The sequence below is a fragment of the Amblyomma maculatum genome, chromosome 1 (assembly GCF_055883805.1).
Source record: "Amblyomma maculatum isolate TAMU_Amacu chromosome 1, ASM5588380v1, whole genome shotgun sequence".
NCBI classification, from domain to species: Eukaryota; Metazoa; Arthropoda; class Arachnida; order Ixodida; family Ixodidae; genus Amblyomma; species Amblyomma maculatum.
This window is the reverse complement of record NC_139344.1, coordinates 306,886,281-306,911,057: the sequence shown is the minus strand read 5'-3', so window position 1 is coordinate 306,911,057 and position 24,777 is coordinate 306,886,281. Positions and strand designations below refer to the sequence as shown.

At 46.8% G+C, this 24,777-nt stretch overlaps 1 protein-coding gene across 1 annotated transcript in view; it reads right to left on the bottom strand.

Moving 5' to 3' along the window:
- LOC146207010 (RCC1 domain-containing protein 1-like) overlaps positions 1-24,777 on the bottom strand; it is a 97,582-nt gene that overhangs the window by 10,790 nt on the left and 62,015 nt on the right. Inside the window, exon 3 of the mRNA XM_084591853.1 lies at positions 10,539-10,958. Coding sequence (XP_084447979.1) covers positions 10,539-10,958 — 420 coding nt within the window. The remainder of the gene's footprint in view (positions 1-10,538; positions 10,959-24,777) is intronic.

The window sequence follows — 24,777 nt, the reverse complement described above, 5'->3', positions numbered from 1 at the left end:
ATGCTTGCGGGACTCGGCGCACAAAGACAGAGCACAAGAACACAACGGACGACAGGATAAAGCGATGATCAGCGCTTCGTTCTCTCGTCCTTCTTGTTGTCGCGTGCATCGTCTTTGTGCGCCGAGCCCCGCAAGCATTTCATATGGCGCAGTTGAGGGGACCCAGCCATACTTCGCGAAATACACGGGTGCATTGCGCGGCGGCGGCAGCCCCCACGGGATCAGCCTGTCTAAAAGTCCAAAGTTCCATTCATCGCCTGCTTGCAACGCGCGCCTCAGGTTTCTAGCGCAGGCGTCGCGTAGCGAAGGCCATGCGAAGGCATTCCTTCAGAGCGAAGCGTGCGAAACCGCAACCGAAACCAGCTACCGGCTACCGCTTGCGGTATCACGTGACGGCTAATTTCCCATGATTCTTTCTATTATATTTTTTATGACTAGGCTTCACTTTTCCGCCGCGGTGCTCCCTCCTAGTTTTTTTCTTCCTCCATGGTTGGAACTGCGTCGCTCTCACCGCTCGAGCCGCCACAACAGCTGAAAACAGGTTTTTGCGTCGCCGCGGCAGAAATCGGTAGCGTTTTCGCTTCATGTGAAACAGGCTTTACTCGCCATCCTGCCGTGGTCCTGACGTGCCGTAGCAGTTGCGCGGTGCGCCTATGCAGGTAGCCGTGGTGCGCAGCAAGATGCCAGTTGCATTGCGTCAGGGCTGAGTCCCTGTTGGTACCACATGAGCGAAGCAATCTTGTTGTCGGGCTAATCCGATAATGATCCGTGTCCCGAGGTGTGATGGAGAGGACTTTTTTCAGCATCCGTCCACACACGCTGCGTGTTAGCACAGACGCGGCACACTCGTGTTGGGTTCTGCTTCGCAGTAGTAGGTGGTATCAGAGACAAGAAGTGGCACACTGTCAGCAGTGTTGGGTCTTCACCTTTCGATGGGCGTCCTCTCTTTGGCTTCGAGTTTCCGTCGTGGTACTTCTTAATTAGCTGGCGAACTAGCTCAAGGTCGAAATTCTGCCATGCTTCTTTTTGTCAGACGCCGTCATTTGGAGTATATTGCTGTTGAAGATGACGATGTCCAATAGGTAAAAGAAGTACTTTTTGTACCACTTCATGCTTTTCCTTGTCACTACCAGTCACAGTCACAACCATGTCGACCTTGTCCTCAGCACCCATGCACAAGTTGTACTTGGAGATGCACAGGGGAATCTTTTTGCTCTCGCCTGTTTTTCTGTTCACCTTCGCGGACTCTACCATGGCCCCCTTGTGCTTTGTTGTCAGCATTTGCACTTCACGTTTGTCCTTCCAGGTCAGTACACAACTCGCTGGTTTCCCCTTCCTCCAGTCTTTTCCCTTTGCATGGGATACCCTTCCTGTTCTTCCGTACTGTACCGCAAGCATTGGTCTTTTTTTGCAAAGGTAGGTGAACAGGGCGGGACTGGTGTACCAATTGTCAACCCAGAGGTCGTGGTCCTTGCCCAGATACTTGCCCAATAAATTCAGAACAACTGATGCTCCATATCCCATCCCAGACTCGTTGATCTCAGTTGAGGATCCGGTGTACAGCACAATGTCCAGCACCATGCCTGTCTTCACATCACAGAGAACAAATGACTTCAGGCCGAACCTGCTTCGATTAGAACGAATATATTGTTTGAATGCAAATCACCCTTTGAAAAGCAGCAGGCTTTCCTCAATACAAAGATTCTGGAATGGCGACAGCGCCCCTTGAAAGTTTTCTCGAAGCGTCAAGAGAATCGAGTGCATCTTGTGCAGCCTGTCACCATAATCTGATCTTCTTATTAAAGAAATGTAGAAACCTCAAAATGAGGAGGAAGCGATTACGACTCATCAGCTTGGAGAATGCAGGCGTACTCAAGAGGGGATCCGTAGACCAATACTCGGCAATGCTGCCTTTCCTTGCATGCGCCATGAGCATTACAACAGCAAGGAATACAATATATCTCATGTGGAGTCACGTCTTTCCACTGGTGTATACGGGATCCGGGCGCCAAAGTTAGCGCAGCGTATACTTGGCGCTGGAAATTGTTCGTTTGCTCCACAATTGCTTTCACAATGTCCGATGTAAACAAACTTTCGAAAACTTCGAGCTCACTAGAAGACGCTGTAATGTTATTGGAGATTCCGGAATAAAATGGGTCGAAAGCATGCTCCTGAGGCTTGAACTCTTTTTTTTCTTCCAGCAGAGATCGCGCTCGTCGGATTTGCTCTTCTTACGCGGAGTTTTTGGAGGCAGGGGCTCTTTATCACTTTCATCGCTCAACAAGGCACTTAGGAGGGCTGCTTCCTCGTTGTCGCTATTATCGGAGTCCGAATTCATAAGCAATTCTTAAATTTCTTCCTCCGTCAAACCGCGGACGCACGTGGAACGCTGCCTCGCCATGGCTGCTCTGCCGAGACCAAGACCAAGAGACACGCATGTAAACAAATGCACCCCATCTGTTGCTTAAAATTTACACTACATTTTTCATGAATTTATGTCTTCTCCATAGATGGCGCGACATGCTTGCATCGTCTAAGACCTTTTCATGACCCTGAGAGAAACTGGTTTGACTGGGCTGTGAAGCAGGCGTGGGGGGAGAATCCGCAGCTTTTTCCTGTACTATGAGCACAGCCCAGTCTCCAATATGGCAGCGCCCTTTGGCCAATTTTGAAAAAGTCTTATCGGGAGCGGCAGGGAGTGAGTTAAAAAGTCAAAAAGAGTATACTCGGGAGAAGCAGGGAGTGTGCATGTGTGGACACCCGAGTTATCTTGGGAGTGGCAGTGAAAGGGTTAATCTCACAGCAGCACCGAATTTTACCTCCGAATTCCCGATGTCCCATCTTCCTTCCCACCTCCGAAAATCATCAATCATTTCCTAACCAACTCTTTTTATTCTCATGATTTTGGATACGACCTGAAAATAGGTGTCCTTGTGATTCCATTTCTCATTATCTTGTTTAACTGTGGTTTACCTTAACATATTACTATTGTAAGGTAACGCGAAGGTCGGACTTGGGGGATCAGGCTTTATTGCAGACCTGAAGCCTTGGTCGCACACTGCAGCCAAACACACTCCGCGATGACGATGGGTATCTACAAGAGGGAGCAGGATGAAGATGAAGCAGCACGTTCAGCCGTGTGGAAGATGAAGCGCCACACAGTGCTCACACTATTTCGCCCGCGCAGTTAAAGCGGCCAGCCTGGCCGCAGTTAGTCCGCAGGATTGCGCCGAATAAAAGGTTTCATACGTGAAACGTGGACAACTTCAGTGCCACGGTAACGACTGTCCGGAGGAGGGTAAACAGGGGAGACGCGATAGTTGACCGGGGAGGTTTTTGCAAGAACTGTGTAAGGACCAATGTAACGGTGCTGTAACTTGTCACAAAGGCCAGGAGTGCGTAATGGGGTCCAAAGTAACACCTCGTCGCCGGGACGGAACGAAACTTGGCGATGGGTTGCATCATAGCGGCACTTACGGTCTTCCTGGCTGGCTTCCGTGTTGACGCGAGCAAGCCGGCGAGATTTGGCCACTCGGGAAAGGAACTGGTCAGGAAGAGAGGGTGAGGAACTGGCATGTGTAGAAAGGAAAGAGGCGTCAAGAAAGGTAGCGGGAGAACGGCCGTAAACGAGGAAAAACGGGGTGTAACCTGTGGTCCGCTGTACAGCCGTATTGTAGGCGAACGTAACAAAAGGAAGTATTACGTCCCAGTTTCGGTGGTCCTGGTTGACGTACATAGACAACATGTCAGAAAGCGTGCGGTGGAACCGCTCAGTCAACCCATTGGTCTGCGGGTGATAGCTGGAGGTCAATTTGTGATGTGTGGTTGAGGCCTCAATAACTTCGGCTACAATCGTCGACAGAAATGTCCGACCACGATCGCTGAGAAGCACTTGAGGGGCCCCATGGCGCAGTACGAGCGATTCCAAAAAGAAGGTCGCGACCTCATGTGCTGAGCCATTAGGCAGGGCAGCGGTCTCAGCGTAGCGTGTTAGGTGGTCGACGGCGGTGACGATCCAGCGATTACCTCGTGCGGACAATGGAAGTGGCCCGTATAAGTCTATGCCAACAACGGCAAAAGGAGTAGCTGGGCAAGGTAGCGGCTGTAGTAGGCCAGCAGGAGGAGAAGTGGGCCGTTTGCGGCGCTAACATGGCAGACAAGAGGCGACGTATTTTGCCACACTTGAGGCGAGGCCTGGCCAGAAGAAACGGGTTTTCACGCGGTGGTAAGTTTTATGAAAGCCTAAGTGACCGGCTGTAGCATCATCGTGGAAAGCCGCCAGGATACGGGTGCGAAGCGCTCTCGGAATAACGAGGACCCAACGGGTGCCTTCAGAGCAATAAATATAACGGGACAGCACGCCGTTGTCAAGTTTGAAATTTTGGAGTTGTCTGCGCATCCTAGCGGTAGGAGGGTGAGAAGCACCGGTGAGAAGGTTGATTAGGGAAAGACAGTAGGGATCGGCTTGCTGGTGTGAAATAATGGCGTAGCGATCTGGAGCAGCGGCAGGAGTAGCACAGGGGGTGTTTGGAGCTCTGGACGACATTGGGACGCCGAGGGTGCACGCAGGAAGGCGCGAAGAAGCACTAGGTGGTGATTCTGGGAGCGGGCAGCGGGAAAGAGCATCGGCATCTCGATGTTTGCGACCCGATTTGAATATGACATCAAAGTGGTATTCCTGCAAACGCAGAATCCAACGGCCCAGGCGTCCAGTCAAATTTTTGAGGGTTGATAACCAGCACAGAGCGTGGTGATCGGTAACGATCGTGAAATGGCGGCCGTAGAGGTAGGGGCGGAATTTCTGAACTGCCCAAACGACGGCGAGGCACTCTTGCTCTGTGATGGTGTAGTTGCGTTCCGCTGGTGTTAGAGTTCGACTGGCAAACGCAATTACTTTTTCCCGAGAAGCGGTGTCACGTTGCAGAAGTACGGCGCCGATACCGAGGCTGCTGGCATCGGTGTGGAGAATGGTAGCAGCAGTGTCGTCGAAGTGAGCGAGAACAGGGTCCGAAGTGAGGGCATTCTTTAGGGTTTGGAAAGCTTTTTCGCATTCTTCGGACCAATTGAAAGTAGTACTGTCGGTAAGGAGGCGGTGGAGCGGTGCAGCAATGGTAGCAAAATTGCGAATGAAACGGCGAAAGTACAAAGACAGGCCAAGGAAACTGCGTAGTTCCTTAGTCCGCTGAGGGCGTGCAAAGTTCAAAACTGCAGCAAGCTTGTCAGGGTCGGGTCGAATGCCATCGCGGCTGACGAGGTGGCCTAAGATCTTGATTTCTTTCTTGGCGAAATTACACTTTTTTGTGTTCATCTGGAGACCGGCGGATGCCAGGCACGTTAATACTTGATCAAGGCGGCATAAATGATCAGAAAAAGTCGCAGAGAAGATAACTATGTCGTCCAGGTAGCACAAGCATGTTTTCCACTAAAGTCCTCTAAGAACAGTGTCAATCATGCGCTCAAACGTAGCGGGGGCATTACAAAGTCCAAAAGGCATGACATTGAATTCGTAAAGCCCATCGGGAGTAGCGAATGCGGTTTTTTCTTTGTCGGCTTCGTGCATCGGTATCTGCCAGTAACCGGAACGCAAATCCAAAGTGGAGAAATATTCGGCGCCCTGAAGACAGTCGAGGGAGTCGTCAATTCGTGGCATAGGGTAAACGTCTTTGCGAGTGACTTTGTTAAGTGCGCGGTAATCAACGCAAAAACGCACGGACCCATCCTTTTTTTTGACCAAGACAACCGGAGATGACCAGGGGCTAGCTGAGGGCAGAATAATGTCTCGTCGGAGCATATCATTCACATTATCTTCTATGATTTTACGTTCTGATAAGGAAACACGATAAGGGCGGCGGCTAACAATAGAAGTACCTTCTGTAATAATGCGGTGCTGTGCAGAAGACGTTCGGCCCAAGGTCGGAGAAGTGGCATCAAAGGAGGCTTGGTGTTTTCGAAGTAATTCCTGCAAAGCTTGGCGGTGAGTCGCAGGAAGGTCAGGATTGATGGTGCCAAAGAGAACACAGAGAGAAGCATTGGAAGAAGCGGCTGGTGAGGAAGAGGGGGCGGTAAGGGTGGTGAGGGACACCGGGTGAATGTCCAGAGCACAAGGAAAACATGTCCCTTTAGTCAGCACAATGGGCTCTGGGGAAGTGTTCGAAGCAGCGACAAGCGCTGTGCCATGCTCAAACCGAACAAGACTTGGTGGTAGCGCGATTCCACGGGTCAGATGGCGCCACACAGTGCTCACACTATTAAGATCCATAGCATAATGTATTTTGGCGCAAGCGATTTGAAAGTCCATACTGCCATTTATGTGTCGTGTTGTGGGGCCCTGCAGCCCCTTTTATTGTTTCCAACCACGCACGCTTTTTCTTGTTTGTATTAGTGTTTGCCCGGGAAGCGCGAGTGCGCATGAGCGAGCTGGCAATCGTGGAGGCCGAATGTTATCAGCGGAGAAATGAAGGTAAATAAGCGTATTGAAAGCAAAGCTGGCGTCTTTCGCCCGGCGGGAGACCAGCAAGGGACAACCAGCGAGCGTCAAGGACCAACGGAATGTGCACGGACAATGGTACAAAGACCTGCGAGAAGACGGAAGCAGTGCCTGCAGGAATGGCTTAGGCGCATTTGCGTGAGTTGATGCCACCTGAGGAACTATGTTTCTTGTCCCTATTCAAGCTGCAGTGTGTTTTGTATTGCTGCGGTAAAGCCCTGACCCTCATTCTGTTTTATCCTCGGTGGTCGTTGTCGCGCGCCTCGACAGCATGTTTCCAGCGCAGTGGCACCCAATATTATTTCTTTTTATTGAATGTTTTTTCGTTTATCCAGAGTAAACTGGCGTTTTTAAGAGACTGGATTTATCACTCGACGGGCAAGACCATGGCTCGCGGACCCATTTTTTTTGAAGACGAGGCCTTCATCTGGCACCCAAAGTGATTTTTGCTCGAGCTTTGGTTTGCCCTGCGAGTGTCGCAATTTTAGTGACAACCGTCCACGCTTTTGTGCGTAGCTATAACGGATTATTTCAACTTGGCTGGCGCAAGCGCCCAGGGGCCGCATCCAGCGGAGGTTTCTTTCAGGAACTGTTCGTTCAAGATGACTTCGATTTGACATGGATGGATGGATGGATGGATGGATGGATGGAATATAGGAGCGTCCCCTTTGAAACGGGGTGGTAGCAGTAGCTATCATGCTCATTTTTCTCCCTATATCTTAATTATTGATTTAGAATGGTTAACTAAACCCTCATTCTATTTATTAAAGTTTGTTAATACATTACTAACATTATGTCACTTCTCTGCTTTTAAGCCACCAATCTTCCAGTCGTTTTTTGCTAGTTTCCACCGCCGGTTTATTCACCCGGCCACTGTTATCTCTAAACCCCAGAGCTTCAGGAAGAGTGATTGCGCCTGCACCAACTTCCGGATGGATACCATTACATTCGAGTATAATATGGTCATTTGTTTCACTGGAGCTTCCACATACAGCACATGCGTCATCTCCATTGTTAAATTCCTTTTTGTAGCTGCGTGTTCTAAGGCACCCTGATCTAGCTTCAAAAAGTAGGGCACTGCCTCTTGAGTTATCAAAGAAATCTTCCTTCCTGATCTGCATTTTCCACTTTCGGTATAATTCCACACTCTGTTTCTTTTCCATCGAATTTATCCAATTTTTACCTTCTGTGTTTTTCACCTGTTGCTTATGCTCTTTATTTCTCCGTCCTTGTTACTAGCATACTTACTAGTTAGTTTCCTAGTTCTTTTCCTCCATTGTGAGTCAACGCTTTTTAGGTACAGGTATTTAAATACTTTAGCTGCCCATCTGTTACTGTCCAATTTCCTCAGGCGTTCCTCATATAATATTTTACTCTGAGCTTCCCGTACTTCGAAAGATGGCCAGCCCATATCTCCCTGCACCGCCTCATTTGCAGTTTTGCCGTGGGCACCTAGTGCTAATCGTCCAACGGATCTCTGATTTGTTTCTAATGTCGACTGTACCTCTGATTGTAGGCACAAAACCGCATTTCCGAAAGCAAGTCCGGGCACCATAATTCCTTTCCAAATACCCCTCAAAACCTCATACCTATTGTATCCCCACAATGCCTTATGCTTCATTATCCCGGCATTCCTTCGCCCTTTGGCCTTAAGTGATTGCTCATGCTTTCCAATGTATGCCAATCCTTCGTTTATCCATACCCCCCGATATTTATATTCTGCTACTCTAGGTATTTCAAGGCCCTGTATTTTAAGACCCTGATCAGTTGAGCCGTTGAAAATCATCAGACCCGACTTAACTGCGCTGAAACTGAAGCCTAGAGCGTCCCCTTCGTCTCCGCAATACTTAACTAGAGTTTGCAATTCTTCCAGACTCTCAGCTAGCAGCACAATATCGTCTGCATACATCAAACCGGGGAGGCGCTGCTCTACCGCCTTTCCACCTAATCTATATGACAGGTTAAAACCTAGGTTACTGTCTTGTATCCTTCGTTCCAGGTTTATCATATAAAGCATGAACAGCACCGGTGATAGAGGACAGCCTTGTCTTAATCCTTTGCATACTTTGACATGCTCCGTACTTCTTATCCCTTCCCACGTAATTTCTACTTTGTTATCCCGGTATATTTCCTGTAGGAACTCTATTATCTCATAACCGATACCTTCTTCTTTTAATATGTTCCACAGGAGTTCCCTGCTTACGTTGTCGTACGCCCCGTTTATGTCCAGGAAGGCCAAATACAAAGGTCTATTTTCCACTCTAGATATTTCGATGCATTGGGTAAGCACGAACAGGCTATCATCTAAGCGCCTACCATTTCTAAAGCCGTTCTGAAGTTCTCCGAGTATCTTGTTACTTTCAACCCATGCTTGCACCTTTAATTTCACCGCCTGCATGGCTAACCTGTACATAACAGATGTTATGATAATCGGCCTGTAGGATTTTATGTGCATCCTGTCTCCTTTCCCTTTATAAATCAAATTCATTTTACTCTGCCGCCAGCTGTCCGGAATTTGCTTATTCGTTATGACTGTTTCCAGAGCTTTTAACAACGTTTCCTTACTTTTTGGACAGAGTTCATTAATCAGCTTGATCGGAATTCCATCTATTCCTGTAGATGTGTTTTTAGGAATATTTTTTTCTGCCTTTTTCCAGTTTAGATTGGTCAGTTCTAAGCTGCTTTGTATTCCTTGTGTTGCTTCCTGATTTGCGGAGATTACCCTATCGTCGCTCTTAAATGACTCTGCTATAACTGATGTAATGTAGTTCACTGCGTTGTCTCCCTTTAAACAATTTCCCTCGTTATCTTGAATCCGATCCTGCTTTCTTTGATTCTTCTTCCCAGCCAGCTTATATGGTTCCAGAATTTTCTTGCTCCGCCTCTAGAGGCATCCCGCTCCATCCCGGCCGTTGGCGCACTTACCTCGCTGCCCGACAGATGACCCACCATGTCAAAGCAGCGTTTCGACTCTCTTCTGCGAAAATTGTGCACGCCACCGAGAGCAGTTTTTTTCTCGATTTCAGGAAATCTAGGCAAGTACCGATGTTGAATCACTTATCAGACAACATAGACTATATTTTGCTACTTTGTGAACATTATTTCAGCTCGAATGGGGTAGTAAATTTTGCATAAGAATTTTTTAAATCCCAGCCCCCAAATATTCAACACCCTGTAGATGATGCCGGACGCGCGATGCTATCTGTTGGTATTGTGTGGATAGTGTTGGTGTTGTGCGGAACATGTGCGGACTTCTCGGGACACCGAGGGAATTAGCCAACGACGTCGTCCGAAGCTAAGTGCGCTTTTAAATTTATTGTTTAGCATTGAAAGCGTATTCTGCATGAGTTGTAGCGCTAATTTCAAATCATAGGACCAGGGAAAGTGGAGGTAACCGATTTTCCCTAAGTAGTTGGGCGGGCTGCCTATGGGTATCTATGGGTCGCAAAGTTAAAGAAGATATGGGGGGCAAGGAGCTGGTGAAATGTGACGAGTGCAGGCGCTGGTGCTATATGAATGAAACTGGTTTTGATAGCTTGAATTATGATGACCAGCCAAACCTGCTAAACTCCCTTGCAACAATACTGCAAGTTGGCAGAGGACAACTGCTCAGGCAGAGGACAGCTGCTCATAACACCCACGCGAATATTCTCGCACATTTCACCGCTGTGTTCCTTAATATGGCGCTTATCGACTTGGCGGTCAGCGATTCAGGTAAAATTATTGGGAGGGTATATGCTGTTGATGTGGCTCGTGAGCTTTACTGGGAAGTCAACGCACCCCCTCTGTTAACAGATGCCTCCAGGTCTGAAAATGCGCCATCAACTCTTTCAGTCCGCGCCCCTCATATTCCGGAAGTGGGATGTCACGTGAGGCTTGGCGGTTGCAAACAGGTCCTGACTTTAGGGCCATTTTTTAACCTACACCAGCTACATCAGAGTAGAAAATCTCCTATGCCTCCAATGGTTTTTAGCTACACTAGTGTAGCTGGTGTAGGATAAAAAAAATGGCCCCAAAATGATAGCTTGCTGTCCTTGTGAAGTGTCCTCACCTGCCAAAGCAACCGAGTGGCACGAGCCAAGAGCAACGGCAGCCACGTCCTCGTCGACGGGCAGCAAGCGCGGCAGAGTGGCCAGCGGCAGCTCACTTGGCGCAGTACCCAGCTGGCCGTCACGGTTCCAGCCCCAGAGGTAGAGGTCCCCACCTTGGGCTAGCGCCGCCGAGTGCCAACCGCCTGCAGCGATCGCTGTCAGACGCAAGCCAGCCAGGGCCTCTATGGGGCGCGGCACCTCCTCCGTGGCCACGCCGCCATGGCCAAGCTGCCCGCGGCCACCGTCGCCCCAACTCAGAGCGCCACCATCTGCTGTCAGCGCCAACTGGTGGCCGTGGCCGCAACTCACCTGCCGCACGGTCCGAGCTGCCATGGGCCGGGCAATGGCTGGCTCACCGTCCAGTGGCAGCTGCAGCATGCCTGCAATTTTCCTTCACCATTATTAAAGTACAAAAACATGAAGAAACCCCAAATATGTTGCTAGCATGCACTTCCCTTGCAATACTTGTCCTCTGCAGTGAAGCGGAACATGTGTGCACAGGCCATCTTGAAATGGTTACAAAACAATAACTGAGCAGGGGACGAGGCACAGGAGAGAAGCAAACGGGACGAGCTCAGACAAACAACTGATTTATTGAAGCAAAACCCCTTTCCTTCAAAAGCAAAACGCATGTGCAACAAACACTCAAAGCACCACACCCAATGAAATCATCTTATCAAACCAAGAAAGTGTAGCTCTTTCTCACACAGGTGTATGGATGCTTCGCTGACACACTTATCAGGCCCATAGCTTACAATGTGGAAGGCCTCAATTATTTCACGTGTCTTTCTGCTTGCACGGCCTGTAGTCTTTGCGTGAGCGAAAAGTGGCGTTCGTTGTTCTTACTTTTTTTTCTTTTCACAAGACTCATCATCATCATCATCAGGGCGAAGGCCTCTCCCATATTTCTCCAATTAACCCGGTTCTGTGTTAGCTGCATCCACTTGACCCCTGGAAACTTCTTAACCTCATCCGCCCACCTAACTTTCTGCCGCCCCCTGCTACGCTTTCCTTCCCTTGGAATCCAGTTTGTTCAAATCAGCAGTTCAAATCAGCAGTTCACAAGACTGGCAGTGCCTAACCAAGTGCTGCCCACAATGCGACATCAACAAATCCATGTGCTCTTGGAGACGCTTATTAATGCAACGTCCCGTCTTCTAGATATACAGAACCACAGCTGAGAATTTCATAAACAACTTCTGTTCTGCAAGGCACGTACTTCGATCTATGGTTGATTCCACATACTGCTTTCTTCTGATTATTCTTATTTTTGTTCGGTAAAAGGCAGAGCCAAAACAGCTTGCATGGCGCGGAAAAGAGAACATTCCCATCGAATTTCTTTCCCACCTTCTTCAGGCAATGCGATATATTGTGCACATGTAGAAGAACTTCGAACCAACTTCGAACTTCCGTTCTTTATAAATTGACCCACAAATGTCTATGTACTCCTGGACGACACATATTCACAATCAAATTTAGCGGGCATCAGATATGGCAACCCTGATTGCATCATCCGCTATCCGCAGTCGTGGCCGAGTTGTTTGGGCGCACGAAATAAAGCTGGTCGTGTTTGGGCGCCCATCTCGGCTGCGGGAGGTGGTCAGTTCGAAACCCGCCGCCGGACACACATCGGTAAAATTGGGTACAAGCGTCCCCCGGCCCGGTGCCCGGCTCTTTCAGGGGTGTGCGTTTGGAAGAGGCTCTGCTAACCCTGCTGTGCTCCTTCGATGGCTTAAAGTTCCAAACAACTAATGGTCTGCAAAGGCCGGGCTGAGTGGTAGAGCATCCACTTCGTGTTCGGGAGGTACCAGGTTCGATCCCTGGAGCCGCCAGGTAGCCACCGGCTTTTCAATGGGTAAAAGCTTTCCCCCGGCCTGGTGCTCGGCTCTTTGGGGTGAAATGTTTGGGAAAGGGGTCAGAGGTCTCAAATAGTTGCTCCGATGTGGCAGTGATCCGTTCCGCCATCGGACAAAAATAAGCTTCCACCTTGTGCAGCAAAAGCGAAAGGGGTCAGAGGTCTCAAATAGTTGCTCCGATGTGGCAGTGATCCGTTCCGCCATCGGACAAAAATAAGCTTCCACCTTGTGCGGCAAAAGCCTATTATGTGGTCCTTTTTTTTTTTTTTTTCTGTCAACCCTTTGCAGGTCATAATTTTGTTCGAAGCTTTAAGCCCTCGAAAGAGCACAGCGGGTTAGCAGAGACTCTTCCAAACACACACTTCTGAAAGAGCCGGGCGCCGGGCCGGGGACGCTTGTACCTATTTTACCGGTGGGTGTCCGGCGGCGGGTTTCAAACTGACCACCTCCCACAGCTGAGACGGGCGCCCAAACCACTGCTGCAGCTGAGGCTCAAAGGGAGCACTACAGGTGAGGCTCAAAGGAAGTACCTTTGCAAGACAAACTGAACCACCTTTGCAGGCTGCGAGGTTCGAAACTGGGTTTGGGCCCGCCGCGGAGGACGGGCGCAGCGGGGTTTGTGGAGCTTCTCCCAAGCGTGCACCCCTAGAAATGCTGAGCGCCAGGCCAGGGGATGCTTGTACCCATTTTTACCGGTGGCTGTCCGGCGGTGGGTTTCGAACTAACCACCTCCCGCAGCCAAGACATGGACAGTTGCACTACAAATGGGAATACGGTTGTGCCCTGCTAATGCCATCCCAGTTATTATGGATGACTTGAAATGTGAACAGTTTCTCTGGGGCGCAAATTTTTCCATATTTATGCCTCGTTATTATGGGAATTCACTGTACGAGCAGTGGACAAAGAGAAAATGCACAGAGGCCATTGGGGCTCTAGAACGAAATCTCTACTGCCATAACCCTATTGTTAGTTTAAATCATTTTCACTTATTTTTGTATTCTTCATTTTCTGCATTTTCACAGCAGGACACGAAATATCTACTGCCATTACGTTGAGCAAATCGAAACCAGTGTGTATTCTTACACCATGATCGGAACTAGGGGGGTATCGAAACTAAAAGCACCAGAAAAAAGTTTCCAGGATTGCTTGCCTCTATCTCACTGATTTCGATGCTAGTTTTTAAAACAAACTAAATATCACGGCTACCTGCAAAGGCAGTAACCAAACCGTCACAGATCGGCTGCATCGGTCGTGACCGGCCGCGTCTGGCAAGCCCATCGCGTACGACTTGTACGAATAAAGCGAGTTAGCTAGCGTGTATTTCACGGTTATGTGCGACCACTAGTGTGCCATAGTGTGTTTCCGGCTCCTCAGAGTGCACAAGAACGACGCACGCATTAGTGTGAGCCGCGCGAACGGCAGTGCAGTAGGGCCATGAGAAACGACGGCTGTGAAAGCCTACTTTTTTTGTGCGTGTGTTCCATGTGAGGTAAGCGATATTTTAAGCGTGACGGAGTACGGCTGCTAATGCTCAGTGACATGCGGCAAGTCACGATGTTCACAGATGTTCATGTTTTCCGCGCGCGCGCAGGGCGCAAATGGCTAAAGGCATGCATGCGTTTCCATCTCACTTGTTTACGTGACTGTAGAACGTGTCAGTGGCACCCAAGTTTCCTCAACTTATTCGCGCTTTCAACCGATGGCGCATACACGGTACGAGCCGTTTTTTCTGAATGTTTATCGCGCAATCAGACATGTCGGATGTCTGCGTTTAAAGAAGCGCAGAAAGCTTCCTTTCCCATTGTAAACAAATTTGCACCGACACTGAGTCGTAGATCCTCACCCGACAATACTTTTCTTGCTCTGTCTAGCTTGTGGCGTATTCATGATTCTCAAATTCCGTGAGCATGCCACATTGGTTTGTAGACAGAGGGAACTCATGCTCATGTTTTCGCGTTTAGACGCTGTACCTAGTTCAGAAACAATGCTTGGCTGTAACATGCTGCATGGCTTGAATTCAACAGGCACTGTTGAAATTGATATGCAATAAATGTTCATTATTTATTATTTGCTCATAATGTTACTCTGTTTTTCTTTAATATTGCACATTTGTACACCACAAAACTGAACATGAAGAACTGCCTGAAAAAGCCTGCTGCCATGATAGCATTAAAAGACTGCTGTTGCATGAGACCTGGTCACATTGCAGTGAAAAGAATATTGTATCCTTTATAGCAGACCCTTGTTATACACCCAATAAGTACAGAGCAGCTTCACACGACAAAAGTATTGAAAGCAAGAGTGTGTTACTATTTATCAAGTTGTTTTGTTAGCTCCAGATATGCCGCAGGATGCAATGGTGCTGTATGACCTCTTACTACTTTCTGCTGCTACTTCTCAACTGCCCAGCTATGTGTAATGTAGCAACATCATTACATTGTAGTCATTTTGTGCAGCCCCACCATCCTCGGTGCCACCACCCTGACAGCCTTGCATAGTCTTAGAAATAAAGGAACAGTCCCATTCCTGTGATTTTTCAACGATGTATTCCACTGAACCTACACTGGCACCCCTCTCTTGTATGCAGTTTAGCAAACCCAAAACACCTCCATGACAAACGGCACTCCCATTACCACCTGTAATTGCCAAAATAATGTTTCAGGTGCAATATTTATTTATTTCAGATACCCTTATGGCCCCCAGGGCATTATTGAAGGGAGTGGAACAAAAATATAAAATCAAACTGATAAAAAGAAGGTAACGCATAGATGCACATGTCTACAAAAATTAATAACTATTCCAAAAAAAAAAACTGGCTGCAAGAAAATATGTTTCAAAAAATTGACAATACAGTAATTAAGAATAACGATGACAAAATGAAGAAATTCACAAAAAACAGTCCAAAAAAAAGTAAAAAGTAAACACAAACAGATTAAATCATTATTAGAAACATTGAGCAACAAACTGGGAACGATGGCAGAAAGCTAAAATGAAACAAATACACACAAAAAAGAAACAGAGCTAAATACACAATATTTGAGCAGAAATGAAACAAATGAGGCTATGGTAGACCGTAATATAAAGATAATTTCATCTAAACTCCTCAGCGTCATTAGCAGTTGCAATAGCTGGTGGTAGGTGGTTCCACTCCGATGATGTTTTGGGTATGAAAGAATTTATGCAGAATATGTTGTGCGGCAACGAGGAACGCCAACTTTCCTTGAGTGATCAATGCGGGATGATACATATGTTGGCGTAGTGATCAATGCGCTTTTAAGAGTGGAATTCATGTAAATTTAAAAAAACAGACATAGACGTGATACTTTTCTGCGCAGAGCAAGAGGGGTTAATGACAAGCTATTTTTGATTTCTTTGACGCTCGAAGATCGATCATAGTTACGTGCAATAAAATGCGTTGCTCTATTTTGCACTCCTTCTAAGACGTCAATAAGCGTGTTAGTGAAAGGATCCCATACAAAGTTAGTGTATTCTCGTTTTGAGCGGACAAGTGACTTATACAAAAGAAGCTTGACAGGGGCTGGTGCTAAGTAAAAGTTGCGTTTAAGGTAACCAAGCATGCGGTAGTGGAAGCTATGATAGAGCTGACGTGTGATTTCCGAGTCAGATCTGATGTTAGATTGACGCCGAGATATTTGTAAGATTGCACAGGTGTCAGCAAGGAAGTAGAAATAGTGTAAGCAACGAGATTTGAATGTTCGCGACGGGAAAAGTACATTACCTTGCACTTAGTCGTGTTAAGTGTCATTTGCCATTGTGAGCAGTTAGATTGCATGATATCACAAGGTTGGGAGGAGCTGGGCTGCCAACTCAGGTAGCTCATTTGAGTGGGAGGTCGGTTAGAATCAACTTTCTAGGATACTTAGATCCCGAGAAAGCCATGCACATTCACATATTGTGGTAACTTACGAGTGTAGTCTAATCGGTATGTGTGAGATGATAGAGTTATCAAATAAGAGGCTAGTAATTAAGAGAGTATCAAGGTGCATGTACAGAAACAAGGATTCACAAGGGCAGCCATAAACAGGAGCCATTCCACTGTCAAGCCATATCCTTAAAGCCAGAGCTTTATATTTTGTCACTGTAGCTTGGAATTGCATGAACAGTTGCACTGCATGGACAGTAGCACTACAAATGCGAATATGGTTGTGCCCTGCTAATACCATCCCAGTTATTATGGATGACTTGAAATGTGGACAGTTGCTCTGGGGCGCAAATTTTTCCATATTTATGCCTCGTTATTATGGGAATTCACTGTCCGAGCAGCGGACAAAGAGAAAATGCACAGAGGCCATGGGGGCTCTAGAACAAAATCTCTACTGCCATAACCCTATTGTTAGTTTGAATCATTTTCACTTATTTTCGTATACTTCATTTTCTGCGTTTTCACAGCAGGACACGAAATCTCTACTGCCATAACCCGATTGTTAGTTTCGATCATTTTCACTTATTTTCATATTCTTCACTCTCTGCATTTTCACAGCATGAAACTCGATGAGCACAAATCAAAAATGGAAAGTACTGGGTAATGGCCGTTACATCTTATGGTCCCGTGCTTCATGGTGCGAATTTTTTCAGTTGACACACGTTACCATTTTCTGCAATGCATAAATGGCTGTGAAGAAAACTTTGTATAGTTTGGGCCATGTAGAAAGTTCAGGCTCTTCCAGTATTCATGCTCTTGAGGTTGCATCACTTTATTTCAAGCATAGCCGTCATCATGGCCATCGAGGTAATGGGCTTCTAGCTGCCTCGAGTATGCAGAATTTCATCCGCATTGGGCAAAGTGCACATCCTGATCATAACATATTTCTTGTTATATTCCTTCATGCTTCATTATTACTGATGAGTCTCTTTATGAACGGTTAACTTTATAGCTGTAGTGTCGGCAGTAATGAGACATGACTGTATCCCAAATGCAGGGCTAAAAAACCCTGCAAAAGCACTAACAGGAGGCTGTATTTCATTTAGAGGTAGTGGAACCTTTCACAGAATCAATGGAATGTAATACGAAAGCAGCAGTGTTCACTTCAGAAAATATGTTCTGTTTGAGCCACGTCCAATTGGACATGCCCACTTCTCACACGCTTAACACTAGCCTAGAAGTAAATTAAGGTGAAAAGACATGCCTTCTTATGCCAGCATCATGCTTACTGAGTATGTCAGACATCACGGTCACCCCGTAGGAATACTAGCCTGACCTGACATTTTGTTCAGGTCCTTATTCTGCAGGCCAATCAGAGATTTGTGACCCGACTGTATGGTCACTTCTCGTGCGAATGTGTAGTAATGAAATCTTTCACACGCAAACACGACGGCTAGCAGTTCTTTCTCGATTTGCGCATACTGCTGCTGGGTGACTGTGAGAGCTGCTGAAGCGTAGGCCACGGGTCTGCCTTCTTGCAGTAAGACATATCCCATTCCGTAGGAGCTGGTGTCCGTAGAAATTGTCACGGGCTTTGATGGATCAAAATAGTGAAGAACGGGTGCCGTAATCAACCTTGACTTCACGAGCTTGACGATGTCGGTATGTTGTTGCATCCAGTGCCAGTGAACATCCGTCTTCAGTAGTTCACGAAGAGGGCTTGTGAGTTCCGAAAAGTTGGCAATGAATTTCGTCAAGTAGGTAACCATTCCAAGAAATCTCTGCAGTTCTTGCTTGTTTGTTGGCAGTGGCATAGACTCGATGGCTGTCACCTTTGCTGGATTTGGAGCAATCCCATGGAATGATAGTTGGAGTCCAAGGTATGTAATGGACGTCAAAGCCAGCTGGAGCTTTTCCTTGTTAAGTTTTAGGTTGTTGGCTCTGGCGATGGTCAGCACCTGTCTCATGTTGCCCGCATGTTCTTGAAGGTTCCTTGATGCCACAAGGATGTCGTCAAAATAGGGCTTGACAATTAGTTGCTGCTCAAACACCCTGTCTGTGACTTGTTGGAAAAGTTCAGGAGCTGTTGCAAGGCCAAATGGAACCCGAAGGAAATGATAGCGTCCCCAGGGCGTCGTGAAAGTGCACAAGCGCGAGCTTGGCTCGTCTAGGACCAGCTGGTAGAATGCACTTTTAGCATCGAGAACAGAGAAAATCTTAGCACCATTCAGCGTTGCGAACAACTCTTCAGGGACTGGAACCTGATAGTGCTGTCTTTTCACAGCTGCGTTAAGGTTGCGAGGGTCCAAACACAGCCTTACGTTGCCATCTTTTTTGTGAATAATGGCAACTGGGTGAACCCACTCGGAAGGCTCTGTCACCTTCATTATGATGCTGTTCTCTTCCATCCGTTGCAGTTCGGCCTTCACTCTGTGCTCCATTGCGCAGGGTACTCGGCGTGGAGCTGACACCGTAGGAATCACTCCTTCTTTCAGTTGTATAGAGCACACCCCAGGCAATTTTCCAATGCCTTCAGATACATCAGAAAAGTCGTCGAGCACGTTCCTTATGGTCTGGGTTGCTGTGCATGCAGCTACAGTTGTTCGCTGCGGCTGTACTCTTTTGATGAGCTGCAATGCCTTGCATGCGTCGGCGCCTAAGATTGGCTTTAGCGGCTGTTTGACGACGAGGAAATTCAAGATGCAGGAGTTTTCGCCCGCTGAGCATTGCAGTTGGCATTCAGCATATATAGGAAGTTCCTGCCCGCTGTACGTCGTCACTCGTGCATGCGTCGGCTTCATGTCTGGGTGCATACGCCAGTTTCTGATGATGTTCACGTCAGAGCCGGTATCCAACTTGAACCCGATGCTGTGACCATTCACGCAGACTGTTTCGAACCATTCTGAGGCACTGTTTACATTGAGGAGATCGAGGCTCTCCAGGAAGAATTCTTGTTGCTGATGCTGCTGCTGAGGACCTTCAAGGAGCCCGATTCGCTGACTTGAGTTGCTGCCTCATTGGCGTTGTTTACACATGCTCGAAAAATGCCAGAATTTGCCGCAGGCGTAACAGTTGTGACCGTAAGCGAGGCAGGCGCGCAGCTTCTGCGTTGTTCCACAGCGCGAGCATTTGCGTTGCTGCTTCTGCTGCGGAATCGAATGCAGGGTCCTCGAAGCTGGTTGTTTTGACGAGTTCCATCTTTTCTTATTGTTTATGGCTTGCACTTCAAGCTTGGGCTCTTGGAGGTCTTTTACATGCTTCTTAAAAATCTCTGCTGTTTTGCACGTTGTAATTATCTTGTCAAGGGTGAGGTCCCGTTCACGGAAAAGTCGCTCCTTCAATGCTGCGTCTCTAATTCCGACAACGATGCGGTCCCCTATGAGCCTCTCTGCTTTTTCTCCAAAGTCGCATTTTTCTGCTTGCCTCCGGAGGTCAGTTACAAAGTCGTCGAACGGTTGGTTTGCTTTTTGTTGCATGCTGTTGAAGACAGCCGACGCCTGTATTACGTTTTTGTATGGCTTGTACAGAGCGTCGAACTGCTCGAGGAGGTACGTAACTTGATCCGGCGTCTGCGCGCCGTCGGCGCTCGGAGGTTGAGGGGGGAATGTCCGGGCGACGCGGCGGCCCCGGGGCCCGAGACCATGGAGGAGTAGGGCCTTGCGAGTAGCGGGAGGCTTGCTGGTGTACTCACATGCGAGTTCGTAGATGTTGTAGACGTCTTTCCAATCCTCCCATGACTGGTGCGGGTTGTCGCCGAGCTCGAAGTGAGGAGGTGGTTGCAGAAACACGCTGGCCATATTTACGGGGTTCTAGGTTATTCTGACACCATGTTATGTTGGTTATTGTCGGAGAGACCGACGACACGGACCAGCCCAGTTGTGAACAGAAAAGGAACTAAAGTTTATTCAGGCACGGCCAGTCTCGAGGGAGAGAGCGCTTCTCTTCTCTTACAGCCTCTCCAATGGGGTCTGTTTCTACCGCCCGCTGCGCCTCGGTGGGGTCGCCACCGCCCCCCTGCTGCTCCTCCGCTACAGCCGTTCACGCGCAAGGGAAACGCGCGCTCGCTTTTAGCTTCGCCCGCGTCAGTTGCAACCGGCAGTCCCGACATTTCGCCCCTTATGGTTTATACAAAATCCGTAATCAACATCAAATATTTATCGTGTACGAGGAATAAAATACAGTCAACAATCCGCTCACGCGCGCGCTCCTTCGTCAGTGCGGCCTTGCATGGTCGAATGAAGCTTCGGGAACACTTCAACATTTTTTACCCCTAAGTTTTGTACAAAAATAAATTTACCAGGCTATGCAATGTGCCTTTGAATGTTTTAAGCAGGTGTAGTGCGACCTGACGTGAGTGCATGGTGAACTGTTGGGTGGACATTCTGTCAACCGCTACCGTTTTTGTTTAGATCAAAAGAGGCACGGGCAAAAATTCATGGCGCGTCTCAGACTCAGAGTAAAGAACAAAAATTTACTCATATAGTAAAAATTTCACTTGTCTAGTGGAGTGGGCTGTTCTAGCTTAGTTCAAAACATATCAGTCAGTTGAAAGACCGAAGATGTATATGCAGTCTCGCAACTACTTTTAATCAAGGAAATCGGCATAAACAGTTAAGCAGAATCGAAAAGAGCGGCAAACAATAAAAAAATTGTCCTTCAAAGTTACACATTGCACTGTATGTTCATCAATTCATCAAAATGCGACCTGCGTCTAGAAAATTCAGTCTCAAAACCTTCCTTCATGGCTTGTGCACATAAGGAGTTGGCCTCTCGGTCTTCTCTGTCACTTTCCTGGTATAATTAATTGAGAAGAAGAATTCGGAGAAATGTTTCAAATATCAAAGAAGCGGACCTAATAACATAGCTGTTGTCAATTCCTTTCGGGCAACTCAGTGTTGAATTCTGAAATGCTGACTGAATCAGGATCTTAAGTACTTTGAGAACATTTGTGTGTATAGTAGGTGCACGGCAGCTCTTTCTAAAAAAAAAAAAAGCTTGTCCAATAGGGCAACAAGCTCTGGTTTCGGATAATGCAGTCCACTAGAATATTGTCCTCGTAGAAGAGCGTACTACATGGGGCTGCTTCTTTCGCTAGTTTCCAGAATAGAGCAAGCGTCGCACCCGAAGTTAACTAAACGATATATCCAGCGACGTAAGGTAAACCGGAATATGTGACAGTGGGAAATAGGATGGTAGGAGATGCCATCACTTCCTTCAGTGCCTTGATTTTGCTCTCAGATGAAACGTCTATCTTGACAATGTAGTCATGTGCCGCTAGCTGTTACGGCCCTCGCATCTAGCATATGTCATTCCCTTCCGCACAATTAACCTTACTTTCCCGAAGAGAGCCTCAATGGGTCGCTATATAGGGCTTGAAATGAGTCTTCAGTGAGAGTGTCCTTCTTTAACGCTTTTAAGTTTCTTGCATACTTCCGATATAGCAGGTGAACTCATTTGTAAGTCATTGCATCGAGTATCACCTTCATCATTTATTGGCCTCTTTTTACCACTTCAAGCACAAGTGGTGTCATGAATATCAAACCATTTTTTAGTGCTTTCATAACAAACTTAATATCATGTAAAAATTTCATTCAAACAATGTTTATTTGCAAAATTAAAATAATGTGTATAATACCACACATTGGCTAATATATGAATATTAAATAACATTTAAAACTCAACCCTACAATGTTTACTTTGACTGTTATACTAATACTTTATATCATGCAAGCATTTTGCAATTTACATTACATTTTTATGAAATTATTTTCATCTTCGGTGTTACATGAATGGTTTCGCATCTAGCGCTAAAGACGATTTTGCTGTTGCAGACGAGTTGCTGTCATGTTAGCCTTGAAGAAGCTTCGATGTGATCACTTCTCATTCAGTTTTTTTTTTTTTTGTTCCTATTCTTGTACAGGCTTGGAAAAAATTCGGACTAAAATGGACAAAAGTAGCTACCATGCCGCAATATATGCCATGCTTGTCGAACGTTTGCTGAACGACAGTGTTTTTTATATCCGTTCACGTGTGTAGTACGTTAATGACATGCCGCTGCATCATCTACGTTCTGTGTTCTTTAATTTCGGGGCTGCACTAACCACGAAACTCGCGAGCGACAGCGCGAAACCAGGCAAAAGCCACCCGCCGCCGCTGAAGCAGACGCGGAGCGAACAGTGAGCAGGTCACGCCCCTTGTGGTGGCGGAGAGCGCAACTCAAGGAGAAACATTCCCATTGTTCCCGCGGTGATTGAGAAGGCCGTAAGAAAGAGCGCGTGCTCTCCCCCGAGACCGGCCGTGATTCAGGATTCGAACTTGGGTTGTGTTACGTAGGTGGCGCTGTCTGGAGCCTTGTTAGGATTGAGGCGGCCACGTAGAGATGGCGCTACATGATGAGAAGCCGAGTTGCAGTTGTGCGTATACATAACATTTAGGATGTGAAACCCTACATGCCATAGGTAGGATGCGTTGTTTTTTAGATTTTGTATCCTCTCATCTATGTTTTGCAACATTTGGCTAATTTTAGTTCTCAAACAGTTGTTAAAGATGAAACCGAAGCAGTTCTTGGCATGGTTTCCTGCTTGGATTAATTTGCTAATTGCAGTTCTTTGAAACTTGCATCAATGCTGGACAGTTCAAATAGCAGGCAGTTGAATTACAGAAATGATGTGGATCATGCATTTCAGTTCTGACAAATGGAAAGTAACGGTCCCCTCCTTGCATGCATAGGTGTCTTTAGACAAATACATACTCGGATGTGTGATTGTGACGCATACCAAGGGTCGACAGAAGGCCATGTGGAGCCAGTGTGATATTCTTCATGAAGAATAAAGTAAAATTGTACAACAGCTGCTGTACCATGCAGAAAAAAATTGGTCATTTAGTGTATGATTAACTGACCATAAATAGCATCTTACTCAGAGTATGATGTGATATATAATATCTGGTTTAGCATCCCAAAATATAACTACGGCTATGAGGAACAATAGTTCAGGGCTCCGGTATAATTCCGACCACCTGGGGTTCTTTTACATGCACTGACACCGCACGTGCATGACGGCCTATTGTTTCGCCTCTATTGAAATGCCCCTGCTGTGGCTGGAACCAAATCTGCATCTATGGGTTCAGCAGCCAAGCACTCTAACTACTGAGCCAGCACAACGGGGCCAAGTATCAAAATGCTTGCCATTACATTTCCTTCTAGCCTGTGGTTTCCTTCACAGAACTAATGTATACAAGGAAAAGTAAATAGCAAGAAAACAGTTTTATTGCACATTATATTCACATTTCAGCAAACATTCTCTAGGAAGAAATTTCTCATAATGTTTGCATGAAAACCATGAACATCTTACAAAAACAAAACAATGCACTTACTCCACTCCAATTATTAATGGGCAAGGTGGCATCTATATCTATGCTACTACACTGCACTTATCACAAAACCACAAGCCCCATCTGCTTTGGCCAATCACTTGATGAAACTAACAGAGACAGATGTCGCACACCGAAGACTGGTTGTCTCGCAACATATCTCTGCATATGTTGCATTTCAATTTCATGCCTTTCCACTTAGCTTCAACTGTTGCCAGCATTACTAGTCACCCATCTTTTCTGAAATTCCTTTTTACGCTGTTGGGATCAGCATCCTTGTTAACGATGGTCTCTGGCATTTTTGATGCTATCATTTTCACATCTTCCTCACCTAGAAGAACAAAGAAAATGACAAGCTTTGAGCAGACAAAAAATTAGGGAGACTCCTAATCTCCACTTGTAAGGGAATGGTGCGCCAGCATTAATGGCTTTTGTCTGCAGATCCCACTGTGGATTCCCATTACTTTACATGCCCTTTGCTACAAACTTAATTACTAATTCCTTAATTCATGTCTCTGTTATCTCAGATATACTCATTAGCATACGGTCGTAGGCTGCCCTGTTATGTGATAGACAACCTGGCATAGACCTCTGTAAGCCTCACATTAACCAAACTGTACAATCATGCCTCCATGGCCTAGGAGTAACCTTTCTTAATCGGAGCTGAAACGTCCCAGAACGTATTTCAAATATAACTTTGTAAGCTTGACTTTACAGCTCCTGCCATGTCGTGTGGCCTCGTGACATTTGGCTCGTGGCACTTTTGGCTTGTGCACAGGGGTCATCTGTTAAATACTGGTTAACATGCATGAAAAATAAATTTTCACACAAACTGGTGGCAAATGGTCAAGTGGTGCACTGCAGATTCTGAAATGTATACCTATATGCACACAAGGATCGCATCATAACATAACATGATCAAGAGTTCTGTCAGTACCTGTAGTTACATATCATTTCAATGCCCATTAAAGGACCACCTCAGACAATGGTTGTTGTTACCACAAGGCCTGTTCTAACAGCGTACTGACACCATTCCACTGAGCGATGGACATGTATATGCATACCCTAGATAGCTCATGACTGTGGACC